This window comes from Heterodontus francisci, chromosome 17 (genome assembly GCF_036365525.1).
Source record: "Heterodontus francisci isolate sHetFra1 chromosome 17, sHetFra1.hap1, whole genome shotgun sequence".
Lineage (NCBI taxonomy): Eukaryota > Metazoa > Chordata > Chondrichthyes > Heterodontiformes > Heterodontidae > Heterodontus > Heterodontus francisci.
In genome coordinates this window covers 67,325,013-67,337,089 of record NC_090387.1, presented here as the reverse complement: position 1 = coordinate 67,337,089, position 12,077 = coordinate 67,325,013, and the positions used below count along the sequence as shown (strand labels likewise).

The following is a 12,077-nucleotide window of genomic DNA, read 5'->3' as shown; positions in this document are numbered from 1 at the left end:
TAAATTTATTTTCATAATGGACATATAAAGATGACCAGTCATTTCTGGAGAGAGGTGAAAGGCGGGATATCTGACAATAAATATCCAAAGCAGCGGCATTCTCATCATAGTCTCTATATTGATATCTACTTAAAAATAGTACGAAACTGAAAAAAGTTGAATTTCTCTAGCTCCCCATCATGTCTTCGAAATCTCACAGGGTGCTTCATATACATCAAATTACTTTTAGACGCAGTTACGTGGGGAAATATTGTGTACAGAGTAAGATCCCACAGAGATCAATAGGTGGATGATCAGTGAATCTGTTTTTGGTACAAAAACAAGAAATGCTGGATTCACTCAGCAGGTCTGGCAGCATCTGTGGAAAGAGAAGCAGAGTTAACGTTTCGGGTCAGTGACCCTTCTTAACTGTTTTTGGTACTGTTGGTTAAGGGGGGGGGAATGTTGGGCAGGATACGAGGAGAATTCCCAACATCTCTTCCTATTGTACATCCACTCCGCTCACTCTAACCTGCAATGTCATTGTCTCATTTGATAGATCGCACCCCGGAGAATGCAGGACTCACTCAGCACCAAGTGAAGTTTCAATTACGAAATAGAGCTTAAATGCAAATAAATGTAACCGCCTTGCGGGGATATTCTTCAGATCTCTCTGCTGCCCATGATTCAATATTTACGCCAGTGCTGGGAACACAACAGGTTGTTGTTTATTTTCAGACTAACGACCATAATAGCAACAAGCTAAAGAAATTAAAAATAGCATCTGGCAGATTCCTGAGTTGTAAGAGGTTGAGTAGAGCCGGTGACACACATGTACTGCCAGCCATTCCCCCTTTAAGCTGCTGGCTGACTCACTCTACTTCCTGGTTGCGTCGAAGTTTGAGTCTGAATGTAACATCTGCTTCAGGGATACAGCGTGGAATCACGTCAACTTCAGCTTAACCTCGGCACTGCCACTCGCCAACAACTTTTCTCCAAGTGTGTGCACTTTTACAACTTGTTTTCTTTGCTGTGTGAAGAGGAGCAGGATTCTGAGTTCGGAACCATGGCGACTATAACGTGCAGAGTGCAGTATCTGGATGACATGGACCCGTTCGTTTGCACCAACTTTCCCGAGCCCAGGAGACCGCCGACTTATAACTTCTATGAAACTATCCCTTTAATAGCCCAAGTGGCAGGAGTTCACAAGCTGCTGGACTCCCCACTGAAGGTAAGTCTTTTCAGCTACTTCATTGCCTGAGGCGAGAAGCTGTCTCATGGTTGGTGTTCCTGTTTTTGTTAGATAAAAATCCAAACTGTTTAACGACGTTTTAAAAATTGCATTCCTCTTCCCCAGCTAATATAGTGTTGCAGTAAAACTGCTCTTCCCCACAGGTGTGCCTGGCTGGGGGAAAGGGGCCTAATCCTAGCCTCAGGGGGCTCAACTTTCTGACTGAGGTTCTTTCGCTGTCAATCCGAGAACAAAACCAAAAGTCGTACATCCTCAAATAATGTGAAAAATATGTCATCCGATTTGAATTTCAAAAGTGACTTCCTCTCATCAGTTCTTTTGAACAATAAAGTAGCCCCAATGTCCATAAACACTTGAGACATTAAAGGGACCTTGTCCCCTCCTCAGACATTTAAAATAGATTGGGGACACAGGAATGTGTAATTACCATTTCAAAGGTGCCAGCAAACAACATCTTTCAAGCTATTCAAAGGGTATTCTTGTGGCGACTGTGGGGGACCTCAATTCTTTTACAATTTCTCCCATGGGCCATGTTGGAATGTATGGCTTTGTTGTGTCATTTGAAGGATTTTTTGCTCTCCAAGATGATTGTGTAACTTTTTAAAAACATATTAACGTTTGTACATTGAGGACTGATCGCTGAAATCAAATGTCCCCCCAGTAGTGATAGTTGGAATTGTCTCCTTGTGACGTCAGCACCAACTTGCTAATGTCACTTAAACTTTCTGGTAATAATTAGCATTTAAGATCCTGTGTATGTGTTGTTGAAACTATGGACTAGAATAGCGCATGGGACAGTAGGATGTTGGATTGCACCATGCCTCATGCCTGAATTTAAATTCATTTTGTTATCCATAAAATTGACCATGAAGCTGTTGAATTGTTGTAAAATCCCAACTTTTTTGCTAATGTCCTTTTCAGGAAGGAAGCCTGCTGTCCTTTCCTGGTGACTCCAGTTCCACACCAATGTTTTATTTTCCGTTTGAGTGGCAGGGCTAGATTGGTCACTTCCTGGCTCAATGCTGATATGCAGGACAGGAATATGTATGATAACCATATAGTGAACATTTGGGCAGTTTGGCACATATTGTAATCTACTGTAACCACATTACCCTACAGGCAGTGTTGTCAAGTGAATGACATTGGTGGGAAAACCATTGCTTTCCTGTAAATTCGCTTCCATGCTGCTGGCCCTTTTAAGCTCTTGCTCTAAAGCATTCTCCCTGATTTTAAAATGCTTTGTTAGGTTTTGTGGCTCATTGGTAGCACTCGTGCCTCTGAGTCAGAAGGTTGTGAGTTCTAGTCCCACTCTAGAGACTTGAGCACATATTCTCAGCTGGCAGCTCTGTCAGAGGTGTTGTTCAGGTGACATGTTAAACCGAAGCCCCGTCTGTCCTCTCGGATGGACGTAAAAGATCCCAAGACACTATTTGGAGACTAGGAGTGGAGTTTCCCAGTGTCCGGGCCGATATTTATCACTCAACCAATGTCACGAAAACAGTTTATCTGTTCATTGCTATTTCTGGGACCTTGCTGAGTGCAAATTGGCTGCTGCATTTCTGACATAATAATGGTGACTGCTTAGAAAGTACTTCATTGGCTGTAAAGCACTTTGGGACATCCTGTGGTCATGAAATGCACTGTATAAATTTAAGTCTTTTTCATGTCTATAGGTCTCTGTGCACTGTACTGGAGGAGAGAATATCACCGGCTTCCAGGCTTTTGACAGTTTTGTTCAGTACGTAGGAGGTAATTGGGAATAGCCAAGGTGACTCCCCTCACTCACCTCCTGAGAATACGTGTGGTTCATGGTACCTTCCCATGATAAAATGGTTGCGTATGTAGACTTGCTGTGAAGTGTGATTACGTGTCCCTCAACTATATGATGCAGTGCTTTGTCTCCTGATATAATACCTTTTGCTTTTCTGCCCACCCCTTTTCAATCCCTGACCAGTGACTTTCTGTCATTAGTTCTCCTCTATAATTAGCTACTCTGTAACATCAGTATGTTTGTGAATCCATAAACAGTGTCCTCAAGACTAATTTATAACCTTCACACAGTTTACGCCTTGTATTGCAGCTAAGTGGTTTCTATGTTACGCTGATGTAAGTTGGTCAGTATAACTGGAGTCAGACACGATAAATGTGAACATACCCAGAGGCGATAGCCTCGACTTTGGTATCATTGTAACCACTATAAAGCTAAATGAACTGCCTTTAAATTTCTAAAGTTAGAAAAGAGCTGACTGTTCTGTCACTGGTAGTTAGAGGCCAAAGGGTGTGTGTTTAAACGTGCATGCTGGCCTCTACTGTCCCATGACCAGAGGAGAGCACAGAGTTAGTAAAGTTCTGTATTGACTTTAAGAAACACAGAAACAGAAAATTTACAGCACAGAAGGAGGCAACCTGGCCCATTGTGCCTGTGCTGGCCAAAAAAAGAACTATCCAACCTAATTTTGCTTTCCAGCTCTTGCGTCCAATAGCCTTGTAGGTTACAGGCCCTGTCATATTTTGTTTTGCAATGCTTCTGTGAAGCACCTTGGGACATTTTATTACGTTAAAGGCACTTTATAAATATAAGTTGTTGTTTTAGCGCTTCAAGTGCATACACAAGTACTTTTAAAATACAGTGAGGGTTTCTGCCTCTACAACCCTTTCAGGCAGTGTGTTCATAACCCCACCACCCTCTGGGTGAAAATATTTCTCCTCAACTCTCCTCTAATCCTTCTACCAAATATTTTTGAATTAGGCAAATGTATTGACCTCTCTGCTCAGGGAGGTGGGTACCCAGTTGCAAATTGGCATCTGAAATGAAGTGCTTCAACCAAGCTCTTCTGGAAATTGTCGACAAATCTACCCACAAAATGATTCCCTCATTAAATTAGTGATATTTTCACCAAATTGATTATATCTTCCCACCCTCTTCATTGTGTCTAACGTGTGTACTGAGAACTGAGTATCAGTTAGTGATGATCTGATTAGTTCCTTAGAAGCTCTTTAGAGTGCTCTGCTAGAAATCGTCCAGAAAAGGCCAGAAAAGTCTTGGCTTCAATCACTGACCTGTGGTGAGTTAATCAACGCCAGTGGGAGTGGTACAGTTGGCCCCTGCCTCCCTGAAATAAGGAAGGGAAAATCTCGCCAGCCATCTTCTAGCCCATAGTCCCTGTTCAATGTTTGGATATATGGGGTGAAACCAAATCCCAGCACGTGGAAGATATGATTTACTCAGTTGATGCTGCCATTTGTGGAGGGATCTCTGAAATGATGCAAGTGGTGACGACTGAGATCTAGAATTGAGTCAGCCATGTGATGGAACAGATCTAAGCCCTCAGTCTCCCTAAAATATACTCTCCACTAAGTCAATAAGTTCACAAACTTGAATCAAAGTTTGTAGTTACATTCTGAAGTTTACTTTAGCAATACTTATTTAATAAATATTCACTTAAGTTAGGTGTGTCATGCTAGTCCCCACCTGCCAAGAAGGAGGCACATTAATTTTGTCATGAACATTGATTTTAAATTAAAAACAAGAAATGCTGGAAATACTCAGCAGGTCTGGCAGCATCTGTGGAGAGAGAAGCAGGTCAGTGACCCTTCATCAGAACTAGCAAATGTTAGGAATGTAGTAGGTTTTAAGCAAATAAAGCAGGGTTGGGGCAAGAAATAACAAAAGGCAAGGTGTTGATAGGACAGGGTCACAGAGAATAACTGACAAGAAGGTCATGAAGCAAAGGCAAACGATATGTTAATGGTGTGCTGAAAGACAAAGTGTTAGTGCAGAGAGGGTGTTAATTGACAGAACAATGAACAGCCCTGGTCCAAAGCACAAACATGAAAAGAAACAGTGGGTAGGCACATGGTAAAAAAAAATGATGAAACAAATTAAAATAAAATAAACAAATTAAAATTTTTTAAAAACTAAAAATAAAATGGGGGGGGGGGCCCCATCATGCTCTGAAATGATTGAGCTCAATGTTCAGTCCAACAGGCTGTAGTGTGCCTAATCGGTAAATGAGATGCTGTTCCTCGAGCTTGCGTTGATGTTCACTGGAACACTGCAGCAATCCCAGGACAGATATGTGAGCAGGAGTCTGTGTTGAAATGGCCAGCAACTGGAAGCTTGGGGTCATGCTTTCAGACTGAGCGGATGTGTTCTGCAAAGCGGTCACCTGATCTGCGTTTGGTCTCCCCAATGTAGAGGAGACCACGTTGTGAGCAGCGAAAACAGCATACTAAATATTCCTCGTTCCAGTCCTACTCTGGGAGGGGGGGGGGGCCCTCCCTCACCTCTTTTTCCAGTACATTGATAACTATTGGTGCTGCTTCCTGCTCTCGCCCGAACTGGAAAACTTCATCAACTTTGCTTCCAATTTCCACCCTTCTCTCACCTATACATGGTCTATCTCCAACAATTCCCTTCCCTTCCTTGACTTCTCTGTCTCCATCTCTGGGGATAGGTTGTCTACTAATATCCATTATAAGCCCACCAACTTCCACGACTACCTTGACTACACTTCCTGACACCCCATTTCCTGTAAGAACTCCATCCCATTCTCCCAGTTTCTCCGTCTCTGATGCATCTGTTCTGATGATGCAACCTTCCACGACTGCACTTCTGACATGTCCTCCTTTTTCCTCAATCAAGGATCCCCCCCTCCCCACTGTGGTTGACAGGGCCCTCAGCTGTGTCCGACCTATTTCCCGCACTTCTGCCCTCACCCCTTTCCCTCCCTCGCAGAACTGCGACACTTGTCCTCACTTACCACCCCACCAGCTTACACATCCAAAGGATCATCCTCCGCCATTTCTGCCACCTCCAGCGTGATGCCACCGCCAAACACATCTTCCCTTCCCGTCCCCTGTCAGCATTCCAACAGGATTGTTCGCTCCGCGACACTCTGGTCCACTCCTCCATCATTCCTGACACCTCGTCCCCTTCCCACGGTACCTTCCCATGCAATCACAGGAGGTGTAATACCTGCCCTTTTACCTCCTCTTTCCTTACCATTCAAGGCCCCAAACACTACTTCCAGGTGAAACAGTGATTTACTTGTACTTCCTTCAATTTAGTATACTGTATTCGCTGCTCACAATGTGGTCTCCTCTACATTGGGGAGACCAAACGCAGATTGGGTGACAGCTTTTTAGAACACCTCCACTCAGTCCGAAAGCATGACCTTGAGCTTCAGGTTGCCTACCATTTCAATACAGCCCCCTGCTGTCATGTCCCCATTTCTGTCCTTGGCCTGCTGCAGTGTTCCAGTGAACATCAACACAAGCTCGAGGAGCAGCACCTGATCTTTCGATTAGACACTCTACAGTCTCACTGACCCTACCTTGAGTTCAACAATTTCCGAGCATAACTGGCTTTTTTAATATATTTTTCTTTTTTATTTTATTTTATGTTTTTAACTATGTGCCTGTTTTTTCATGTGGACAGAGTTACTCATTACTCTGCTATTAGCACTGTCTCTGGATTAATGTTTTGTCTTTCACCACAAACATTAACACACTCTTTGCCTTTGTCCCATGACAGCTTTGTTATTTAATCTCTCCTGGCCTCTGCCCTATCACACACCTTCCTTTTTTGCCTCTCTCTTCAGGTATTGTCCCTGTCTTCTTTAAATCTCCCACCCTTGCAAACTACCATCCCATCTCTAACCTCACTTCCCTCTCCAAAGTCCTTAAATGTGTTGTTGCCTTCCATATACATTCCCATCTTTCCCGAAGCTCATGTTTGAATTCCTGCAATCAGATTTCCGCCCTGCCTCAGTGCCAAAGCAGCTCTTATCAAATCACAAATGGCATCCTATGTGACTGTGACAATGGATTCTTTTCCTGCTCCCGCGCTGCGGTGTCCCCCAAGAATCTATCCTTGGCCCCCTCCTATTTCTTATCTATTTGCTGCCCCTTGGCGACATCATCTGAAAGCACAGTGTTAGTTTTCACGTGTATGCTGATGACACTCAGCTCTACCTGACCACCATTGCTCTCAACGCCTTCACTGTTGCTAAATTGTCAGACTGCTTATCCGACATCCAGAAATGTCCTCAATTAAATATTGGGAAGACTGAAGCTATTGTTTTTGGTCTCTGTTCCAAACTCTGTTTCCCTAGTGTCAGGCAAGCCCTGCACCTGCCAAGAATGAGGAAAATTAATTTTGCCACGTGAACATTGATTTTGGACTGTTGTTGGTGAAGAAAGAACTTGCTTTAAAAAACAATTGGAGACTTTGGCTGGAGCGAGACATTAGCATGTAAACTGACAGTACTTCAAAGGACAAAGGGACAATTCCCTGCTCCAATTTAATCCACAATGGACTTTTGATTACCAGACGTTGAAGCTGGAAAGGCTAGCATTCCAGGTTATCTGCTAAGACGACTGAATACACAAACAGATGTGGTCGGACCCTGGTTTGGGACACATGACTAACTGTTGGAGTTTTTTGAATTTGAACTTCCAACAAGGAGTTTGAAATCAAAAAGCTGTTTGCTCCTGGACTGGAAAAGACCTCTCCCCTGTCTTCTCTCATCTCGCTCTCACCAGCTTCAGACACCATTGAAGACATATGAACCCAAGAGAGAAAAGTCTCCTACTGTGAACAAGGTTTAAGAAGAATACTGGGCCCAACGAAAAGCAAGACTACCTACAATCAAGGACCCTACAGCAATCTTGAAGCACAGTTTAAAAAAAAAACTCTCTTCAGGGATTGCCTCAAACCTCTCCATTTTATTTTTCTTCTCTTTTCTATCTGTATTCGCATGTACGTATCATGTGTGCATGCTAGCATGGGGAGGGGTGTGTATCTGTAGGCGTTAACCAAATTGGAGTTTAAGTTTAAGGTTTAATAAATTTCACTTTTCTTCTTTAAACCTCAGAAAACCTGGTGTGCTCACTTCTTTGCCATAATTGGAAAGCTGTGAACAAGGATTCACCAAAGGGGGAGCTCAGAACACAATGTGTTTAAAATTAAATCCTGTTACAATAAGACCAGGTGATGACAGTAAAAGACCCCGAGACACCTTTATCACCTGGTGGTAACACTAGCTACTGACTGCATCCCTCTCTCTGGCAACACTCTGAGATTAAGCCAGTCTGTTTGCAACCTTGGTGTCACATTTGACCCCGAGATGAGCTTTTGACCTCCTATTCATGCCACCACTAAGACCGCCTACTTCCAGCTCTGTAACATCACCCAGCCACCCCTGTCTCAGCTCATCTGCTGCTGAAACCCTCATTAGTGCCTTTTTTACCTCAAGACTTGACTATTCCAATGCACTCCTGGCTGCTCGATCACATTCTACTCTCTGTAAACTTGAGGTCATCCAAAACTCTGCTGCCAATGTCCCGTTCCCTTATCACCCCTGTGCTCGCTGAACTACACAGGCTCCTGGTCAAGCAACATCTTGATTTTAAAATTCTCATCCTTGTTTTGAAATCCTTCCATGGCCTCGCCCCTCCCTATCACTGTAATTACGTCCAGTCCCACAATCCTCCAAGATATTGGCGCTCCTCTAATTCTGGCCTCTTGTGCATCCCTGATTTTAATCGCTCCACCATTGGTAGCCAGGACCTCAGTTTCCGAGGCCCAAAGCTCTGGAACATCCTCCCCACACCTCTCTCCACCTCACTTTCATCCTTTAAGACGCTCCTTAAAACTATTTGCTTTGATCAAACTTTTGGTCATCTGACCTAATATCTCCTTTTTTTTGCTTGGTGTCCTACTTTGTTTTATAATGCTCCTGTGAAGCACCTTGGGACATTTTATTACGTTTCAGATGCTATATAAATATAAGTTGTTGTTTGAGGTTCTTTTCTCATTGCTGGAGGTGGTCAAATAAAAATAAAGAGAAAAAGGCAAAATCATCTGCTGTGGTTGGGGTGAGTTCAGGACACTATAAATTCCTTCTAATATTGTGTTAAAGGTGCATTCCTGCCTGACCTCTAAAAAAAATAACTGTCATCATGATTGGAATGTTAAAATACAGCACTACTGTGGTACTTTGTATAACAGAAATCGTATTGGGAGCCAGGCATTTTGTCTTTTTTCTCGCATAAGGAAGATTTCTTGGTAATGCTTTGCCAAGTTTGTATGATGAATACGCCCAAGTTTCATAACATGAGAGTATCTTTTACCAATGGCTGAATTACAGAAAACCAAGACCATTTATTTTCCTCCTCCTACCTGGTAGAACAAAAATGATAAGATAGGTGACACCAATTACCCTCAATTTGAAAAATACCCTGCCAGGAGGACTTTTACAGGTTGTGTGCTTTGTTGTCTACCAATTCTGAACAATGTAGCAGGAGGTATTGATTCTAGCTGTCAACTATGACTAAGTGGCAGTACTCTTGTCTCTGAGTCTGAAAGTTGTAGGTTCAAGTTTCATTCCAGACACCTGTGCAAGCACAAAATATAGAGTGTTGGAATGTTGTGCTGTCGGAGCTGCTGTCTTTCAGATTAGACGTTAGAACCGAGGCTCTGTATGCCCTCTCGGATGGATGTAAAAGTCCCATGGCACTATACAAAGACAAGCAGGGAAGTTCTCGGCAGGATCCTGGCCAACATTTATCCCTCAACCAACATTGCAAATTCAATATATCTGGTCATTATCACATTACTGTTTGTGGGATCTTGCTGTGTCCAAATTGGCTGCTGCGTTTCTTTCATTGTAACAGTGACTACCTTTCAAAATCCTCTTAATTGGCTGTAAAGCATTTTAGGATGTCCAGAGGTTGTGAAAGGTGTGATATAAATAAAAGTCTTTTTCTTTAAATACCATCACATAATATGATTGAATTTTACATTCAGTTTGAGGGAGAGAAGAGTGGGTCCAAGACCAGTATTTTAAACTTAAATAAGGGGAATTATGAGGGCATGAAAGCAGAGCCAGCTAAAGTAAACTGGCAAATTAGCTTATGGGATAGGTCAATAGAGACGCAGTGGCAGACATTTAAGGGGATGTTTCAGAATACACAGAATTAGATACATTTCAACAAGAGAAAAAATTCCAAGGCGGGGTGGGACTCTCCATCCGTGGTTAACTAAAACAGTTAAAAATAGTATCAAACTGAAAGAAAAAGCATATAGTTGCGCAAAGATGGAAGACAGGTCAGAAGGTTGGACAGAATATAAAAAACAGCAAAGATTGACTAAAAGATTGATAAGGAAGGTAAAATTAGAGTACGAGAGAAAGCTAGCTAGAAACGTAAAATCAGATAGTAAGAGTTTCTATAGATATTTTAAAAAAGAAAAGAGTTAACAAAGTGAACGTTGGTCCTATAGAAAGTAAGTCTGGATAATAAGGAAATGGCAGGTGAATTGAACAGGTATTTTGCATTGGTCTTCACTATAGAGGATACAAGTAACATCCCAGAATTAGCTATAAATCAGGAAGTGGAAGGGAGGGAGGAACTCAAAAAAATTTACAATCACCAGGGAAGTGTTACTGAACAAATTGTTGGAGCTGTGGGCTGACAAGTCCCCGGGCTCTGATGGACTTCATCCTAAGGTCTTAAAAAAAAAAAAGTGGCTAGTGAGATAGTTGATCCGTTAGTTTTAATTCCTTAGATTCGGGGAATGTTTCACTAGACTGGAAAATAGCGAATGTAACTCCTTTATTCAAAAAGGGAGACAGAAAGCAGGAAACTACAGGCCAATCAGCTTAACATCTGTCATAAGGAAAGTGTTAGAAACTATTATTAAAGATGTTATAGCAGGGCACTTAGAAATATTCAAGGTAATCAGGCAGAGTCAACATGGTTTTGTGAAAGGGAAATCATGTTTAACCAATTTCTTAGAGTTCCTTGAGGGAGTTACATGTGCTGTGGATAAAGGGGAACCAGTGGACGTATTGTACTTAAATTTCCAGAAGCCATTCGATAAGATGTGCATCAAAGGTTATTGCAAAGAATTGAAGCTCATGGTGTAGGGGGTAACATACTGGCATGGATAGAAGATTGGCTAGCTAACAGAAAACAGAGAGTAGGCATAAGTGGGTCATTTTCTGGTTGGCAAGATGTAACGAGTGGTGTGCCACAAGGATCGGTGCTGGGGCCTCAACTTTTTACAGTTTATATAAATGACTTGGATGAAGGGACCGAAGGTATGGTTGCTAAATTTGCTGATGATATAAAGATAGGTAAGAAAGTAGGTTGTGAAGAGGACATAAGGAGGCTACAAAGGGATATAGATAGGTGAAGTGAGTGGGCAAAAGTCTGGCAGATGGAGTATAATATGGGAAAATGCAAAGTTATCCATTTTGGCAGGAAGCTGCCAAAGAAGCATATTATCTAAATGGTGTGAGATTGCAGAGCTCTGAGATGCAGAGGGATCTGGGTGTCCTAGTGCATGAATCACAAAAGGTTAGTATGCCGGTACAGCATGTAGTTAGGAAAGCTAGTAGAATGTTATCGTCTGTTCTGAGGGGAATTGAATGCAAAAGTAGGGAGGTTATGCTCCAGTTATACAGGGCATTGGTGAGACCACATCTGGAGTACTGTGCACAGTATTGGTCTCCTTATTTAAGAAAGGATGTAGATGCATTGGAAGCAGTTCAGAGAAGGTTTACTAGACTAATACCTGGAATGGGCGGGCTAGCTTATGAGGAAAGATTGGACAGGCTAGGCTTGTATCTGCTGGAATTTAGAGGAGTAAAAGGAGAAATGATTGAAACATACAAGATCCTGAGGGGTCTTGACAGGGTGGATGTGGAAAGGATGTTTCCCCTTTTGGGAGAATCTAGAACCGGGGGGGGAGTCACTGTTTAAAAATAAGGGGTCGCCCATTTAAAACAGAGCTGAGGAGAAGTTTTTTCTCTGAGGGTCGTGAGTCTTTGGAATTATC

At 42.5% G+C, this 12,077-nt stretch overlaps 1 protein-coding gene across 2 annotated transcripts in view; it reads left to right on the top strand.

Annotated features, from left to right (window-relative positions):
- The first annotated feature begins 776 nt into the window (after positions 1 to 776).
- Positions 777 to 12,077, top strand: part of fhod1 (formin homology 2 domain containing 1) — a 386,223-nt gene continuing 374,922 nt past the window's right edge. The window contains exon 1 of one of the 2 annotated variants that reach the window (XM_068049567.1): positions 777 to 1,210. In XM_068049567.1, the coding sequence (XP_067905668.1) occupies positions 1,046 to 1,210 (165 nt within the window). In that variant the 5' untranslated portion in view covers positions 777 to 1,045. The remainder of the gene's footprint in view (positions 1,211 to 12,077) is intronic. The other variant, XM_068049568.1, reaches the window with a different exon arrangement.